The sequence below is a fragment of the Synchiropus splendidus genome, chromosome 6, assembly GCF_027744825.2.
Source record: "Synchiropus splendidus isolate RoL2022-P1 chromosome 6, RoL_Sspl_1.0, whole genome shotgun sequence".
Lineage (NCBI taxonomy): Eukaryota > Metazoa > Chordata > Actinopteri > Syngnathiformes > Callionymidae > Synchiropus > Synchiropus splendidus.
This window is the reverse complement of record NC_071339.1, coordinates 9,613,290-9,631,231: the sequence shown is the minus strand read 5'-3', so window position 1 is coordinate 9,631,231 and position 17,942 is coordinate 9,613,290. Positions and strand designations below refer to the sequence as shown.

General features: G+C 42.4%; 2 protein-coding genes across 2 annotated transcripts; both read right to left on the bottom strand.

Annotated features, from left to right (window-relative positions):
- Positions 1–1,320: 1,320 nt before the first annotated feature.
- timeless (timeless circadian clock) lies at positions 1,321–11,628 on the bottom strand. The gene is made up of 30 exons (XM_053868324.1): positions 11,592–11,628; positions 10,928–11,100; positions 10,690–10,843; positions 10,323–10,437; positions 10,150–10,212; positions 9,984–10,085; positions 9,753–9,908; positions 9,557–9,690; positions 9,279–9,366; positions 9,026–9,202; positions 8,454–8,671; positions 8,280–8,383; positions 8,034–8,203; positions 7,835–7,960; positions 6,675–6,826; positions 6,500–6,597; positions 6,269–6,407; positions 5,391–5,592; positions 5,181–5,320; positions 5,032–5,111; positions 4,827–4,950; positions 4,677–4,759; positions 4,448–4,602; positions 4,135–4,375; positions 3,760–3,828; positions 3,567–3,685; positions 3,245–3,494; positions 2,041–2,086; positions 1,862–1,956; positions 1,321–1,782 (listed from the first exon to the last, which is right to left on the bottom strand). Exons 2-30 carry the CDS (start codon positions 11,007–11,009, stop codon positions 1,658–1,660), a joined length of 3,807 nt encoding a protein of 1,268 aa, XP_053724299.1. The 5' UTR covers positions 11,010–11,100; positions 11,592–11,628; the 3' UTR covers positions 1,321–1,657.
- A 1,935-nt stretch (positions 11,629–13,563) lies between these two features.
- prph (peripherin) lies at positions 13,564–17,487 on the bottom strand. Its single transcript, XM_053867650.1, has 9 exons — positions 16,890–17,487; positions 15,654–15,714; positions 15,439–15,534; positions 14,908–15,072; positions 14,703–14,828; positions 14,406–14,626; positions 14,284–14,336; positions 14,114–14,187; positions 13,564–14,000 (listed from the first exon to the last, which is right to left on the bottom strand). The coding sequence occupies exons 1-9, from the start codon at positions 17,429–17,431 to the stop codon at positions 13,926–13,928; spliced, it is 1,413 nt and encodes a 470-aa protein (XP_053723625.1). The 5' UTR covers positions 17,432–17,487; the 3' UTR covers positions 13,564–13,925.
- Positions 17,488–17,942: the final 455 nt, after the last annotated feature.

Below are 17,942 nucleotides of genomic sequence, written 5' to 3'. Positions count from 1 at the left end.
CACACGACTGTTAATCAGCAACTGCATGCCGTGCATAGTTAGATGCTTGACACCTTGCTCAAGGGCACTGCCACGCCTCCCAGAAGCCTACTTTACAGGCTATGTGGGAATCAGTTGCTCTCCACTTTCCCAAATCCCTTCATTTGCCGCTAATGAATAATAATATTGAACAAACAGTTGAAAACATGTTAAACTGTCAGTACATCAAGCTACTTCAAAAAAGTTACTATTTCAGACTTTATGATTAATACTAGCAAATCATTAAGGTTTAAGAAGTACAGATCAGGGAAAGTTGCCCTTTCACTGGATAGGCCAACTGGAAAAGTTATAACTATGACGTGCTGTTTCAGTGTTGCTGGATCGTTTCTCATGAACAAACAAGATGTTTTCCTGCAGGTCTTTGTCTGAAATGCAAATTCACATTGGAAATACAGGGGCCAGCGCTTAGACAGGCAGGCGGGGTAGCAGTCATTTGAGTAACAAATTCATCGACATACAGCGAAACATGCAAAGTACACAGCCAGATGAGCAACTAGCAGACAGCAGCATGTGGTAACCAGCAGTGTGGGAATATCGGTGGAGGACTTTAGGAACAGAGCCTCACTTTTGGCAAACATACTTATGACGTGAGAGAGTAAACTCATATTTCATGCCGAGGTGTGTGCACAAACCAGTCGCCTTTCATTGATGCGCCCAGTCTTTGTTTTCACCATCAAAGCACAGGGTCTAATGGATGGCGTAATACTGTACATGTGGGACTCAGATGTACACGCTGCAGGAGTTTGCTCTTTTCTTCATGTTGCAAAATAATGAGTCACCAAAGTTTATATAACTTAAAGATGCAGACCGCAATTCACGGCCACATATGCACCGGCCTGTTCAAAGGAAGCGATCTAAGCTCCAACCCTCCTGTGTGCTGACATGCGGCGTGTATGTGATGGGGGGCTGAGCAGATGCAGTGACAGGAAGCCACTAACATGGACCAGATGTGAGGGACAGAAGAGCCCCTCCAGCACACATGGAACAGGACTCTACATTCAGTGACTATGGATCTGTGTAGGTGCAAAACAGATTTAAAAACTTGAAGCTGTCCTTACCAGATTCAACACCTTTCACAGTCATGTGTAACGTTTTAAAACATTCCTGCAGGTTGGAGTCATTAGTCAACTGAAAGAAACTGAACTTGTGAGTAGAAACAGACTTCTCCACGTTTTAATAACGGAACTCATGGAGCCTTCAATAAATGCCGCATTAAAACGCCCTCCAGTGTTCAAATGACGAAGTTCAGCCGAATAAACATTGGATTCACCATCTTGCAAATCATTCTTTAACACGAGTTTTATTCCAAAATGAACGCCAGCTACTTAGCCAACAATGAAACGTTCAACAAGATTTATTAAAACAGACCATATGTTTGAGGATTAAATTCAATCGGATTATCAATGTACGAAAAGAGGTTGTCAGCATCGGACCACATCCATAGATCTGATGGGCCTGAGGATAAACGCAGAAGAATATTTTCCATTTAAACAACACAAACAGCGTTTTTGAGCAACTGAGCATCCAGAGGTTTAGTGTCCTTTGCTTGTTCTTCCTGGCCGGGACCTCAACAGGCAAAGTAAGGGAGTGAAAACAGCTCATGAGACAAGGATGCCCTCTAATCCTCTTCTTCCTCTTCATCAATGATGGCCACTTTCCTTCTGCGCTTCGGTGGAGCAGAAACATCCTCCTTGTCTGAGTCTGCGTCTCTATCAAGCTCCATCGCAGCTGCAGAATTGTTTTCTGTAACACCATTTTGTTAAAAGGCAGAAGCACACCCACGTTTGAACACCGCAGCAGAACATAAAGGAAACAAACAAACCTTTATCCTCCTTGTCTCCTTCTGTCACCACTTCCTCTTCAACACCGTCATCATCATCCAAGACTCTGCTTCGTTTTGATTTATGTTTATTGATCCTGACAAACATGTTTTGCCAACAGAAGGGTTAAACTCAGAGAACATTACGGATAACGTTTGAAAGTTAAGGATTTCATGATCACCTTTTTGCTGCCACGTTGTCAGGGTGACTTGAATCTGAAATTGGAGCTAAAACACAATTAAAGTGACATTAAATTGAGAGGACAAAGAGTTAAATAAGAGAAAAATAGATCAATTCAATACTTGAATTCTTTTGTTTTTGAGTCTCTTTTGAGCACGTACCAGTACATGCACCAGGTCAACATATTTGGAGTGACAAAGTGTGGCTCGGGGGCCACATGCAGCCTTCTGACTGTATTTTTGTTGCCCATGAGGTCAGACTAATAAACTAATATGTAGTCATTTTTCTTTGTCCTGTTTCTATAACATGCTCCTTGTTTTAACACTACATTTCTCTTTATCTCATTTCTCAAAATTCATTGAAAGAAAATTGAAAGCACATTTTCAGAATAAACAACCATTTTTAAGATAGATAAGAAAGATGGATTGATCTTTTCGCGTCCATTTGTCATCATAGGTGTATATTTTCTTTATTTTTCCCATCATGTTTCGTAGTCATTGCCAGGTTTCTTTTGGCATGACAGACCCTCACAGCACTCACAGTTTATACTGTGGCCCTGTACGACATTTAATAACCAAAGCTTGATTTAGGTAGTCCACTATTTCTGTTCCCGAAAAGGCAGTGCTGTGCAGATCCTTTAAAAAGCAAATAAAAGACCTAAATTTGACTGTTTTACTGCAGTGAACTAAATAAAAATATTGTCGATTAAGTAAGTGACAGTTGTCCTGAATCGTGTTTAAAATTGTGTATCACACTTGAAGTCCAGCAACCATAAACCATGTACTGCAAATGTAATTCCTTATTCCTTCCCATCTCAGGTCCAGGTCCATGAAGCTCACTTTCTCAAATAAAGTTGACTTGTTCTAGCAAGTTAAATGAAACGGAGAGCTTTCTGACTGCTAGCTTCCTAATGATTTGACTTTAAATGTTTTGTTTTTGCTTCAGAGTTAAATAGTGTTTTATTTCTGGCGATTTATCGCAGTTGCAGCAACACATATGTTTGAGCCGAAGACTAAGCAAATATTTAAGAGTGCTTCAGACAATCTGAGACAAGAACAAACAGAATGTTTGTCCTAACTTGACAAGACAAGCTTGAGAAAAGCCCCTTCTGGGTGGACCCCGTCGCTGAACTCTGACCTACATGCTAAAGCTGTAATTAAAGGGGTCATTTAAACTGAAGACCAGTGGGAAACCTGTGTGCTCACCTGAATCCTCCGAGGTGTGGTGCTTCCTCTTGCGTGTCAACAGCAACTCTTTCATGGCTTTTGTTCTCTGTTTACTTGATTTCTTCTTCTCTTTCTTTTCCTGCTCATCTTCCTGTTGCTGCTGCAGGTCTTCAGTGTGCTCCTCCAGAACATGGCCACTTTCATGTAGGGCTTCTCTTTGATCGAGAGAGGCAGCAGAGCTTCGCAGCTGAGACGAGCTCAGCTTCGCAGGGATTCTCCAAAATGACTCCTAATCAAAAATAAACAATATTTCCTCACATAACATTATGTCAGCTTCCAGGAACTGATCAACACCCAATACCTGCTCATTTGCAGGAGGCCTTATTCCCAGTTTACGAAGCAGTTTTTGGAAGCCCTTGTGTTCCATGGCGTCTTCATATGGCTGAGAGAAAGGTGCAAGTGGGACCGGCTGGGACAAGCCTGTAAATGAAAGAACATGCAACTCAATTGAACGACCACACAGTATAGAATACATGTGAGAATCTAGTGCTGACCGTCAGCATCACGGTCATCTGCGGTTCTTTTCAAGCAGCGCTGCAGCCAGTCCAGCGCATCAGACATTCCTGCAAGCATTAACAAAACAGACCAAGCTCCAGATCAAATATGTTCATATAACTGAAACTATTCCCATATTTAAACCATCAAACTCTATGTGGGTGCTACTGCAACATAACATGTACTTTCTTAAGTGTATTTTTGTAAAAAAAAAAATCAACTAATCAAATTAAGACTGGCTGATAAAATATTCTTCTTCATACTTTGCATAAATAATCTGCATTTGTGTTATACATTGTATAATGTTTTTTAGGTTTCCTGAACAAATGTAGCTTGAATAAAAGCTTCCTTTTGAGTGTTGAATCGTGTCTCACCTGCTTCCTGCAGTCTCGACACCATGGTGCCCACATCGGCTGTGGACACAGGGGAGGAAAGACTCTTCCTCCCTCCTTTAATAGATCTACCTCGCTCCTGCTCATGTTGTTCTTCTTCCTCCTCACTCACTCCTGACTCCTCTAACCCATCATCGTCATCGTCACCGTCGTGATCATCCTCTCGCTCATTAAGCCCATCAGGGAATTCTTGAGATAATCCAGCCAAGAAGTCTTCTTCAGTCTGGAACAAATAGAATCATATGGATGTGCATTTATGAAGATTCAAATCAAGTTGTTCTGCACAATACTTTACCATTCCTCTTCCAGAGCTCTTCCCTGGAGCACTGCGACTCCTCTTCTTATACAGCTCTCGTCTCTCCGACACCAAACCCATGCTCAGCAGTTTATCCACCACGCGAGCTCTGGAGCGCTTGGCTGTGATCTTCTTGAGAATATTACCAAGTACATCTAAAAAAGAGCATTCCATTTGTTTCAATAAAACATCATTTGATTGATGTAGTCTGAAAGATTCCAACGCTCACCATCAGAGTCTTTAAACTCTTCAAAGAGCATTTGCAGCTCTTCTTCCTGCTCCTCTGTCCACAGAACGATCCGTGTTCCCTTCCTTAGGAGTCAAAAAAGGGGTTTAGTCCACATGTTGACATTCAGCCTGGGCACCTGAGTTGACACACTTCTGTTTCTTCAGCTCTTTAGAACTTTCCACCAAGCCCATGTGCACCAGCTGGACCACCACCTGGCGACGATTCCTGTTGCTGTTGCTGAGTAAAGGTAGCAGGGTCTCCACAATGTCTGGAACTGGACGGGGTCAGTTGTTACGTTTAGAATGTGAACTGTGCAAATATGTGGAAAAAAAAATCCAGACGAAAAGCTGTCAACCATCAGAGTGCCGATGCTCCTCATACAGTTGGCGCAGCTCCTCTTCCTCCTCCTCCGTCCATGCTGGCTTCTTCCCCTCGCTGATACATCAGAGATTAGAATGCATTTCAGAGAAGACACAAGTACCTTATGCAAGGTAAAACACAAACCCATCTTTGGAGTAGCCTTCTGTCATCTCACGTACGGCACCCACATTTTTCCAGAACAGCAGTTCCACAAAGGCTTTGTTGTTTGTTGCCGCCAACTTAAAGAATCGACCAAGAACAAACTTGATGAAGGTAACCAACTCCTGTGATGAAAAGGGAGAAGAGTATTTACAGCTACAACTACATCTTAAATGCATTCAATGAGTGGGGGACCTTATAGGCGGCGGCAGCAGCATCGTTTAAGATCTTGTTGAAGAGGTGAAAAACTGACAGCTGGTAAAGTAGAGCATCCATTTTAAGGTCCACAGCCATGCGGTGCAGCATTCGAGCGACACAGTGGTTTGTGTGAGGCGTGTTTTTGGAGTAGGTTTTCAGCAACAGGACGTATGGACGAACGATTGCTGGGTTGGCAAACCTAAAACCACAAAGACAGTGGAAAACATGATTCCCCAAATATAATATACTGACTAGGCCTGCACGATATTGAAAAAAAATGACATTGCGAGGTATTTTTTATTTCGAAATATGTTGCAATATTAACACAAAATAAAAATTTGCACCAGACAACTTGAGTCGTGAGAAATGGAAAGAATTTGATTGATTCTCACTAGTGGATCTGAAAAAGGCAAGTACCGGTAGTAAATATGATGAAAATATGGGAAATAAATAAGAAAAAAATAACTGTGCAATTCAGTTACTAGGGAGACTGCTGGCAGATTGAGCGCCCTTTATGCAAATCTAGACTTCCAATAAATGCTATTAGTATTACTATTAAAATAGTAGTAGTAATAGTAGTAGTTCTGAAGTACTGACATTATACTAATACAACAGAACAAGTGTAGATTATCCAGGTTATTTATGAGTTGCATAACTGATTAAACTTCAAACAATTTCTGACATACTGAGTAACCCAAACAACTGTAGCCTCGGAGCACGTAGTTTTCAAGTTGAAAAGTTACTGCATCAGTGATATTTCTTCACGGTTTGGTCTTTCTTTATTGCTGCAGAAAAGACATCCTGAATTATCATCTGTTCCTTAAAGTGCATTTGCCTCACCATATCCTATCCTACCTATCCCACCATAACCTTACCTTTTAATGAAGTCGAGAAAGTTGAATTCTGTTTCAGAAACCTGGACAGACTCCATTTCTTCTTCCTCCAAAGCCGCTGCGGCTGCATCATCATCCTCTTCCTCCTCTTGATCATGTTCAGGTTCAGGTTGAGTTGACCCTGAATTGAAACACAGATTGAAAGACACAATTGCAGATATCATCAATGTGTTACAAGCTTCTGACTAAAATATATATATATATATCCTTTACTCGGCAGTTTTGCATGCAGAATCTGTTTGAGGAGTTCCAGTTCTTCTTCTGGTTCCACATCTGAGGACCCAAACACGTCACCCTCCGGCCAAACGTCCCTGAAGAAGTAAACCCACCATTTTCTTTAGGAAAATAGTGTAGGAGAACAACATTTGATAATAACAACCACACACACCTGGCAGCTCGCAGAAGAGCCAGCGCTTCTGGTCCTTGTTTTGTCAGCAGCACATCCTGCATTCGTACCATTGCCTCGGTCCTCTGATCCTCCAGAGGAATTTCAGAAGCAGCATCAAACGGCACAATGCTTTCCAATAAAGACTCTGAGAGCTGTAGACAGAAGTTAAAAGTATTATTCCTCTTTAAGCTGCCCATGCTGCAATCAATCAATGCAGAAAGGTTGACTTTAAAGCAGTGATTCTTAACCACGGGACCGAGGCCCATGCTTGGGCCACGAGCGCCCCTTAGAGGGCCACTAGAAGCTTTGTTGTTTTACACCTTTGGGCTGTGAGGGCCTCAATTGTAATACATGTGCCACATATGGCGGCAGTAGTGTGTCATTGACTTGACTTGACTTGACGGCTGCAGATCTGTGATAGTTACCAACTATGGAATAGTTCTTGAAAAGAAAAGATGATTAAGAAAAAAAAATGGCGCCCCCAAAAGCAAACACTGTTCACCTGTTGGAGCATTTTTTTTTTATTCATTAGAACATTTTATGGCTATACTTTCATTTACACTTATCTTGTTTATAGTTTATTTATGACAAAGAGAATAATTTATGATATTTAGAGGTTGTTTTATTATATTTATTTTATTCAGAAATGTATTCGTGACATCCAGTTTTTCCAATTCCCTCAACAGTTTGCATCAAGGGTATTTTTTCTTCTTCTTTTTTTTCCATTGGTAAATTTGATGAGCATGACTTGCACCTGGTTCTGTTGCTGCTAAAATAAATTATAACCACATTATATTTTCCCCTCACCACGATCATTGAAGTAAAGCTTGTCACATTGTTTAAAAATAGTGTCCCTTTCTATCAGGCCTTCGGCGTGCAACATTATATATTTCAGAAATTGTGTTACTGTAACCTCATGGGTCGCACAAATGGCCGCACAAAATTATCTCTTGTTAAAGATGAAGATGGTGGTTTCCAGCATTATAATAACATAATAACCAAAGTCGACCATCTGGCCCTTGACTGGATGCCGGATAGAGAGAGATCTACTTCTCATGATTAAAAAGTAGCATTTTCATTGTCATCATCTCAGTAAAGAATGATAAAAAATGCTGTATATCTAGTGTAGAGTGGATGGACTTCACATGACATGAACTCACCTTAAAACCTGTCATCTTCAGCTCCTCTGACACCGCCATCCAAATCTCCTCGAGAGCTTCGGGGCTTGACAGTGGCCCTGACTGTTTCTTACCAGCCCGAGACTTTCGCCTCTTCACTCGCTTTTTCTGTCAAAATACCAAAGATGGTTATCAGTATTGACCACAAACACAAAGGTCCAGGCAGCAGGAACTAATGCACCTGGACAATCAGATTCCTGCGACCCTTGCAGAAGTGTTCCAACATGCGCAAAAAGAGATGAGTGGACTCGACTAGGTCTTTGAGGTAAGAATGAGGCTGTTTGGTTTCGTCATACTTCCTAAGCAGGGTCACAAATATCTCTCTGTACTCCATCAGGTAGAAGATATTACCTAAAAGAAAACATGATCAATGAACTCACACAGTTTCAGTGAAATGGAAAATACATTTAAGACACAATACGCTCACTTTTAATCACACGAGAGCTCTGCCGGATGTTTTCATCTTGGGAGTGATCCATCTCGTTCACAGTTAACAGCAGCTCCTGATATGCTTTGAGAGCCAGATGCATCCTTTAATCAAATAGCAAAAACAAAATTATTTCGTTTTTTTAAGCAACATGTGCGACAGCGGCTTCCTCACCTGCGGGACCAGGACGTGGCCTCTTTGCGCTCAGTGAGTATCATCTCATAATAGTTGGTGATGTTGCGCTCAATAAAATGAAACGTGCGAATGGACATGGTTTCAGAGACCAAGTCGGCACGGAAGCCGTTCCCACGGTTGAAGGCCATGAAGAAGCTGAGAGCCCAAAGGTAGTAGGTCTCATCGTGTTGTTCACTCTGCTCCCGAATTAAACTTTCCTTAAGGGTTATAAACATAGTACATTAATGTTGCAACAAAAAGTATGTGGTCAAAATTTTGCATTGCATTGCATTTGGTCATGCATTGTTCAAATTATGTTAAAGCATACCTGCAACAGAGTTTAGTCTAAACGAATCTTTAAAAAATGGAGAGGGCTTAACCCGCAAACCTAATATTGATATTTTACATATTTAAATGAGTCCAGACTATGTTGTTGTATGTTCTGAACCAAAGTTTCTACCATAGATTTCACTTTAAAAGTACAATGCCAATCTGAAAACCTCCACATGTAAAACCTCAGATGCTTGCAACATTTGTTCTAATATCAGAGTATTGTGTGTTTCATTACTCACCTTGACAAGATACATGAGTCGATTATAGCAGTTTTCCAAAAAGTCCACACAAAATTCTCGCAGGAACAGTCGAACATTCAAAGCGGAGCGACGTTTCTCATTACACTCCTGCATACGTCGATTCCTTTTGGGAACCCGGCGTACGGCTTTGCCCACGTCATGGGAGTAGTTTTTGAACTTGGAAAAGATATACAAATGTATGCATATTAAAGTGAGTTGTGCAAGTTCAAAAGCAAATTTTAATATTGCTCACATTATGAATGTTCTTGTGATAAATCACGTCCTTGTCTGCAATTGACTTGAGGCCTTGAACAACAAAAGACCCTCCAAAGCGGGAGTGTCTGAAAAGGGATCAATAATCCGTTGAATTAAAGGCGACAAATTATTTTAGTGAGCCAAAACATTTCTCATTTTAATTTGTAGTTGACCCAACAGTAAAATACGTTTTCCTCTGTCTGGACGTAGCTGCACAGTCCACCAAACAATGGAAAGTCGTAAGCACAGTGACGACATAAATCTGGAGTCACACACCTTGTTCCTCTTTGGAACGTGCGAGAACGTCTCTCTGCCTGCTCCTTCTGCCGCAGAGCTTCCAGCTCTTGAGAGTCTTTGTGCTTTTCCTCTGCTGAGCGAGCTTGTCCAGCACTCACCAGAGCTTCTGGGGTCTGCAAATCAGGATTTCATAATAAGGTTGCAAATTCCAACGGCGTTAAGGCATGGGCCCAACCTGGTCTCTGAACATGAGAGAGATTATTTCCAACACATGCAAACTCCACTGCTGCTCGCTCTGAGCTGAGGCCAGGAACTTGATCAGGTCATCGAAACCACTCATGTGAATGGCCCAAAGCACTCTGTCATGTATGCTGGCATCATCATCTACTTTCTAGAGCAGAGGTAAAAACAAAACATGTACAATGAAGAACCTCTCTATGTCATGTGAAGTAGAATTAGTCCTGACCATTTCTTCACAGGGGTCTGCAGGAACATGAAGAACATTTCTGACCAACAGCAGAATTCTCTCAATGAGTAGATTATCTTCTTCCTGTCTTTGCTCCCAATCCTGCAGGAAAAGCATGGAGTAAACATAGAATTTTGTAGAAAATGACATGTGAAATTTCACTTACTAGTTGTAAGACGTTGTACAATGTTTCACTTAAAACACCGAAAACCCTCTCACTGGCAAAGGCCTGAAACATAAACAATAATGGACACCATTAAAGGTGAAATAGGTTAGGATCGAGTGAACAATTGAATTAATCTCTTGGCACTTTGTCAGCAAAGAACAAGGAGGATTTACCGCTTTATATGCTTGTAGGTGAGATGTGACTTGCAGAAAGTGATGTCTAAACACTGGGTCGTCAGGGACTTTGCCAAAGCACAGCATTGCAGGCTGGGTGAGGTTGACCATAAGCCTGTGGACAGAATGTCTTTACTACTGGGTATAATACTGCTCATTTTTGAGGTTTCAGTGCAGGCATGTTCGGGACATAAAAAGATCAAGTGTTTCTTTGATAATTGTCAGCTAAATACCTTCCAAAAGCAATGTATTGTGGGTAGTAAAGAATGAAAACATCAAAAGATCAAAATGAATTAATGAATGGTTTTAAATCAATTATATCATTCTGATGTTTTCCGAGCAGCAAATCACTGAATTGAAATCGCACCTAATGCAGGCATCAAACAGTGCCTTGTCCTGTCCATGCTGGATAATGAGTGGGAGAAGATCATGTTGTAAAATCTGTCCTGCACCGAGCTGCTGCCGGACATCTCGAGAGTCGTCTTCGTGGCGAAGGTACCGGATAAGGTCTTTCACACTCTCTGAACCACACAATAAGTTAAAGAATCAATAAAAAACATACTTTTGAAAGCACATCATAACTAGACGTACATTGCATCACTCACCTAAACAGTCCGATTCTTTATGGTACGTGTCTCCCTCCAAGTATCCAAGTGCACTGCATGTTGCCAACAATTCACAGTCCATCTTGAACACATTCACACCGTGAACAAGACCAAGAGAGAGAAGTTTTGATCTGTGGAACTGGTCACACTTCAAAACTAGCAAACCAGAAAACCTGAAACAACATCAATGTTGATATGAATTCGACTGCATCGTTTTCAACAACAGAGTGATTGTTATTGCTGTGGAGACACATTAAAAACATTCTATCTTGTATACTAAAAGCTATTAAGTGTACAGATATATCTTAGCTTCACAAATGAAAAGCACGGAACCTTCACAATACAAAGACAAACCACAGAGTGCGAGACAAATAGCGGTTTTAGCAGAGGTTTACTGGTATCACTTGTCGCTAGAAGAAAGGTTTTTCATTCCGGTAAGTATATTTAAAGCATTTATTTCACACTGCTAACCGCCGGACAATGTTTATTATGTTTATAGCGAAATTATTGGTTATGGAAAACATAACAAATGACACAATTTCTTTTCGGCAAGGTTAGCAAACACGAGAGTTCGTCTCGAACAATCGTCGTGAATGTGTGAAATGTGACAGACTGTACGACTGTGAAACCATACAGAACAATGATTGAATCAACGTTAGCAAACCTGTCAAACACTGCAGCTCCCTTTCGCTCCAACAAGTTTGCCGCCAAGGCAGCGACAGCGGAAGTACAGTGACGTCAGTTCCTGCTTTGCTAAATTCCCCCGAACTTTAGACTTCAGACATTGCAGTCTGACCGGCGATGTTTGAAACAACTGGTTTTTAATCACCAAATAAAGGCCAGTCGAATTTGATTTAAGGAAAATAAATGTTTTTTTTTTAACTATGAAGAACACATTAAAAGTGTTATTAAACTAACATCCTTCCCTGCGAGGCAAAACTGGGGGCTAGTAGTCTGGTTACCCCGTCATCAACATATTTTCATGAATAAACTGAAATTTTGAACTTTCCAACCAGTGTTGATGGGCGATACCAAACTTTTAAGGTTTTACATGATACCGACTACGTTTTGCATTGAATATTCGATACTGATTTTCAATATTCAATGACTTAAAAATAGCCACATCATTCAATGTAAACATGAACAAAATGGCAATATATTTGAATCTCCTTTGAATCTTTTAACTTTCTGAGCAGTATCATTTCCAAAACGAGGAAATGGTGGATGAAGGATAAAGACAAAGAGGAAGACAACCACTGGCGTCTATGGATGAACTTGGGACTTGCACAGGACAGTAGGACGACTGGCTGTGGCGACATCTAACACACTACGGCAGAATAGGAATACGCATCACTCCGACCCATCACTGCAAATATCAGCCATGTAACTGCTCTAACGTCATCATGTAAACATTTGAACATTAAACAAAGAATTAATATAAATACGAATTAAAAACAGTTTTATTTGAATTATGAAAAATGTGAAATTTATTAATTGCATTCATAAGTATTCAGGGATAGACTTCGCTGTCTTTTAAACTCTCCAGCAAAGCACAAATCGGAGTTCGAACAAAAATTTCGAGATTTTTCTGCTTTGGATTTCGAATGAAAATCCAGAACTCGAACTCTCCCGAAAACATCTGGAAAAAACATAACGTGCGCGGACCGATCAGCTGACCCACGACGTGCTTTGTGTATGCAGACGTGTCCCGTTAGCTACATTTACTGACTGTTTTTTCTTCATGTTGAGGTGTAAAACCTTTCCTGTCTCCACACTGGACCGTGGTAGAGTGTCACAGGGGAGGTGCTCGCTCTCCACACCTCCGAGGCTGGAGCGTGCACTCCAGGGTTTGATGTCCTGTTGTGGGCTGGAGCTGGGACAGGGATGAGGCGAGTCTGGGACAGAGCGTGACTTGGTTTATGACTTTGTCACAGCCAAACTGCACAGAAGCGCACATTCAGAGCTGGACACGCACCGGGCACCTCTTCACTTCTGGAGAGACGTCACTCACTCGGCAACCCCTCCCACATGCAGCGGCCACACACATAGAGGAACAGCCACCTGCAGCAGACACTCTACATTCACTCCTGCAAAAGCCTATTTTAAGGCTCGGAACGCAATATTTCTTTTTCCATTTATTGTAATGGGAAAAATCGATTCAGATTTCGAACAAATCGCTTCTCGAACAGCCGTCTGGAACAAGTGTATGGACAAATACACTTTTTTCAACATATATGAATTAGAAATCGATACTTCAACATAGTAGTCGATACCAAAACATGTGACGTTCTACTATTGATATATCGATGGCATGGTATCGATCGCCTACATCATACTCTTAGCAAGACAGGTTGGTCGTCGGAGACTCAAAATACCAAATATACCTTTCTAAGTAAGACCCACACAATGCAATTCTTAATTGTGAATTTTAAGTGAGTAAATTCAAAATAATATAATTAAGTAATTTAATTGGAAACAGAATCGGAAGTCAACAACAACAACAACATTTGTGCAACAGTCAAATAGTGAACAGACACTCTTTTTTTTTCTCCCAATTTCTTTTATTAGCATGGTCATTGATCTTGCCAGACAAGCGTATTTTTAAAAGCACTTAGTTGTGGTTTATTTCAGTGTGATTTTCATGTGTTCAGTAATAGATTTGGTGATGAGTCTGGATACAAGAAGTGGATAACAAAGGCTTTTAAAATCAAAATGTTGCTCATCTTAACAACAGTGACTTCTAAACAACAGAGCTATAAAATGCTATCTTAACTTGTAACCGTGTCTTTAATTCTTCCAAGTGTGTTCTTTTTGCTGTAAATAAATAAAGGCCACGAGTGGTATGTCTGTTGGTCATGCTGTTGCAATGTGGCTTCAGTAGCACCAATATCTTTTATTCAACACTGCATCTAAGGTCTGCTAAATGATGTACACGAAACCGGCTGGAATGAGCTGAACATTTATCAATGATTTCCCCCATTTACTTCTCCCTTTTAATTCACTCGTCTCGGTCATCCTTGTCCACTTTGTCGCTGCGATCTCTCTCCTTCTCTCGCTTGGATTCCTTCACGATCTATGAAGAGATGTAAGATGGCAGGACATTATTTCCCCCCTCTTTCGTCGGTGTCGGCCACAAATCTTCTTTAATATTTCTAGTTCTAATATGAAAATGATAAACAGACGAACCTCCCCATCTCGAGTCTCAACAGTCTTGATCACAACGGTCCTCTTGCTGCCACTATCTGGGATTGGCTCATAGTCTGTCAGAAAACATAGGTTGTAGTTTGGTACAGATTATTTGTTTTGTTTTAGTCCATGGACACTTGTCTTGAGGGTGATTTGATAAAGCGCCTTACCTCGCTCGCCAATGTGATGGTTCATGCCAATATTGAGAATGGGAACAGTGATCCTACACAAAATGACCAGCAGCTTCAGTTCTCAATACTGTTTAGATTAGACACAAAATCATCTTCCACACCTGCTCTCTTCACCCTCCAGCAGTTTTCGGTAAGTGGCGATTTCGATGTCCAGAGCCATCTTGACATTCAGGAGATCCTGGTACTCTCTCAGGTGGCGGGCCATCTCCTCTTTCAGGTGGCGGGTTTCGTCTTCCAGGCGACAAACGTTGTCCTGGTAGTTTCCAATCTCATTGCCAAACTGGTCCTCCATGTCGCGCATCTGGCGCAGGAGGGCTTCATTCTGAAGAGATCAGGAGGTTTGGATGAGTTTGGCCTCATTCGAACAAAAAGAAAGATGCAGTTCTTGTGGTTCCTACGGTATTCTTCAGTGCATCAATTTCACAGTTGAGGGATTGGATTTGCCTCCTGGATTCGCCAGCCTCCTGCTTGGCTGTCCTCAGAGCCTCGGAGTTCTTCTTAGCAGACTCAGTCAAGTCGGTGAACTGAGCAATAGGGACACCAGATTACAACGGTGTAATTGTCTTCCATGATAAATTCTTTTGCTCTCTTGTTCATTCCTACCTTGGACTTGTACCAGTCCTCAGACTCCTGCATGTTCTTCAGGGCAATGGTCTCATACTGGGCCCTGATGTCCCTCAGTGCTCCAGTCAGGTCAGGCCTGGAGCTGCTGTCCACCTCCATCCTCAGCTGCTGGGTCTGGATGCTCACCTGGACGTCCTGGATCTCCTGCTCGCACAAAACACAGGAAGATATCTCAATGAAGTTCCTTCAAAATCTCATCTTAGCTCATAACTTGCCCACACAATGTCAGACAAATGATGGTGTTGCCTTTCAAATAGATTCTGGCCTTATCGATTCTTCACATCTGCATAGGCTCTTTGGTTCATTTTCATAATGCTAAAAGAAGGTTCAAGCTCTGCAGTCACTCACAGAAATATGGATCCATCAGATATACTGACAAACCTCATACTTGATACTCAACTTTGATTATTGAATGTAAAACCTTGAACACCAGTTGACCATGCTGATCATTGACACAAATTTAAAAAGTCATCAGCAGAATTGCAACAGCGAAGCTGCAGCCTCACACACCTCGTCATGCATCTTCTTCAGGAACTCGATCTCATCCATCAGAGACTCAATCTTCCTCTCCAGCTCCAGACGGGACAAGGTGGCGTCATCCACATCCTGGTTGTTGATGAAAAGACAGATCATTTAGACACGTATCGTCCTGCTCTTCTCACAGTGATGCCACCATGATGGATATTTCTCCAGCAACCCAGATGAGCATGCTGTTTTGTCCTGACCTTGCGGAAAGCTACAAGGTTGTTCTCAGCATCTGCCCTCTTCTGGGCTTCTTCTTCCAGCCTAAAAGACACAATAAAAACGTCACTTCTCCCGAACCCAATAAAGCCATTCACTAGAACACGGTCAAGAACCCCAGTTGCTTCTGATCTCACCCGAGTATCATCTGGCAAGACGGCTTTCACGATCAATTTGCTAATAAAATCTGCTGCAACAGGGCTGGTGACCCTAATGGAAGCAGCTCTTTGGGGGCCGCTCGCTGATGAACAAAGCCAGAAGGTAAATAGATTACAAGCCAATTTCAACTCCTTGAGTCGTGTCAGGATATTTTAGGAACTCATAAAAGATAGAAAGGATTCCCGACCAAATAAAATAGTGAGTCTTACCACTGTCATACTCACTGTAAACTGCTTAGTCATTGTGATGAGTCATGTTAGGGACATGACATGAATGGAAGGATGGGTGGCTTATCATCTGACAGCCACAGACGCGTTGTCTGTATGATTCCCTTCAGCTGTCTGACTCCGGCAGAAGGTATGGGAGATGATGGTGAGAGGTGTGTGATGGTGGTCGCCCTCTTCATCTTTAATTCATGCCTTGTTACCGAGGGCCCTTTCCTACTAATGAGGTTCTCTTGGACCATTTCATCAGCACGGAGCGACAGAGGAAACACGACTAATGGGGTCAGCGAAGTCACATTGATCTTTCCTTGTGATGCTCTCACCAAACTGTCTACCTTCTCTCCTTTTACTGGTTCAATTTCCTGTCCATCCCCCAACCCTGCCACACAGAGGTGACCCCACCCAGTGCCTTGTCCAGTTGCACTCTTACCATCTGATATTATCGCAAACATGAGGACGATGCCTGGGTTTAACTGTGGGGATCCTAATCTCATTTGCTCCATATGATCCACCACTGAGCCACGCCCTTGATCCCCATTCTGGCTGCATGAATATTCACTTGTGTGTCTGGTATATTTTATTTCTGTTAATCCTATATATCGCTGAAAAACCTTTCCTTGAATCCATTCATCCTTTCACGTATCTTTCTGTTCACATTGTGTGAATGAGATCATGCCAATAAAAGTCAAATAAAAAAGCAAAAATAAATGGTATTTTTAAAATAACAGTCAAAAAATGTATAGGATTAGATTGATGTGTTTGACTCATAGGTTCCAATATAGCAAATAAATGAGAATCAATCCATCAATCAATTATCCATCTCTCTAGCCTCCTCACCTTTGCTTGAGCAGGGCCAGGTCCTCGGCCAGGTTGTCCCTCTCCAGCAGATACTGGTCCCTGTCCTTGCCGATGTCGTCCATCTGGCGCCTGAGCTCCTTCATCTCCTCCTGGACAAGCTCCATGGCTCGGTTGGGCTGGCCGTGCTGCTGCTGACCTTTGAACTGGTTGAGCTCCTGCTGCAGTGCACCATTCTGCTGCTCCAGGTAGCGCACCTTCTCGATGAAGCTGGCAAAGCGGTCATTGAGCTCCTGCAGCTCGGCCTTCTCGTTGCTCCGGGTGGTCAGGAACTCCTGGTTGATGGCTTCAGCCAAGGTAAAGTCTACCTTATCGTAGCTGAGGCGGGGGGGTTGGGCGACGGGGCGAGAACGCTGCTGATGGTAGGACGTGGAGGTGCGGGTCGACACAGCTGGGGAAGATGAACGCATGTAGCGACTCCCAGCCATGCGAGAGGACACGGGTGAGTAAGAGCTCATGGAGATGGGGTGGGGGCTTCCAAAAGTGCGCCTGTAGGAAGTCGAGGTTTGGATGGAGTGGCTCATGGTGAGTCTTGTCCTGTTCTCTGTCGCTGAAGAGGTGGAGAGACGATGAGGCTCAGAGATGCTGCGCAAGCAAATGGTCACTTGAGCACTGCGGGCTTTTATACTCTGGGGCTGAATATCCCATCATCCCCAGACCACCTCCTCCTGCCTCTCCTCTCACCACACCCGCAGCACCACTTCCATCACTCAAGCGTTTACAAGCTCTGGCCACTCCCTGCCCTTCAGAGAAAGACGCCTTCCCTCTTTCGATCCGTCTCACTCTCTGTCTGGACCCCACCTATTAACTAGAGCGTTTGGCTGAAGGCCAGGCTGACTTCAACCATGCTGGTAACTAAAGTTGTCTCGTATTGCCCACCCATCGACCTTGGTGGAGTCCTCACTGACCTTCATTTGGATGAGTTATCGATATCTATCCATGTCCGTTTCGCCGCTCTCAACATTTGCCCGATATCTGTTGAGCAACCTCTGAGATTTCAAATTCAAAGATTTAATTGAATCACCAGGCTGAATT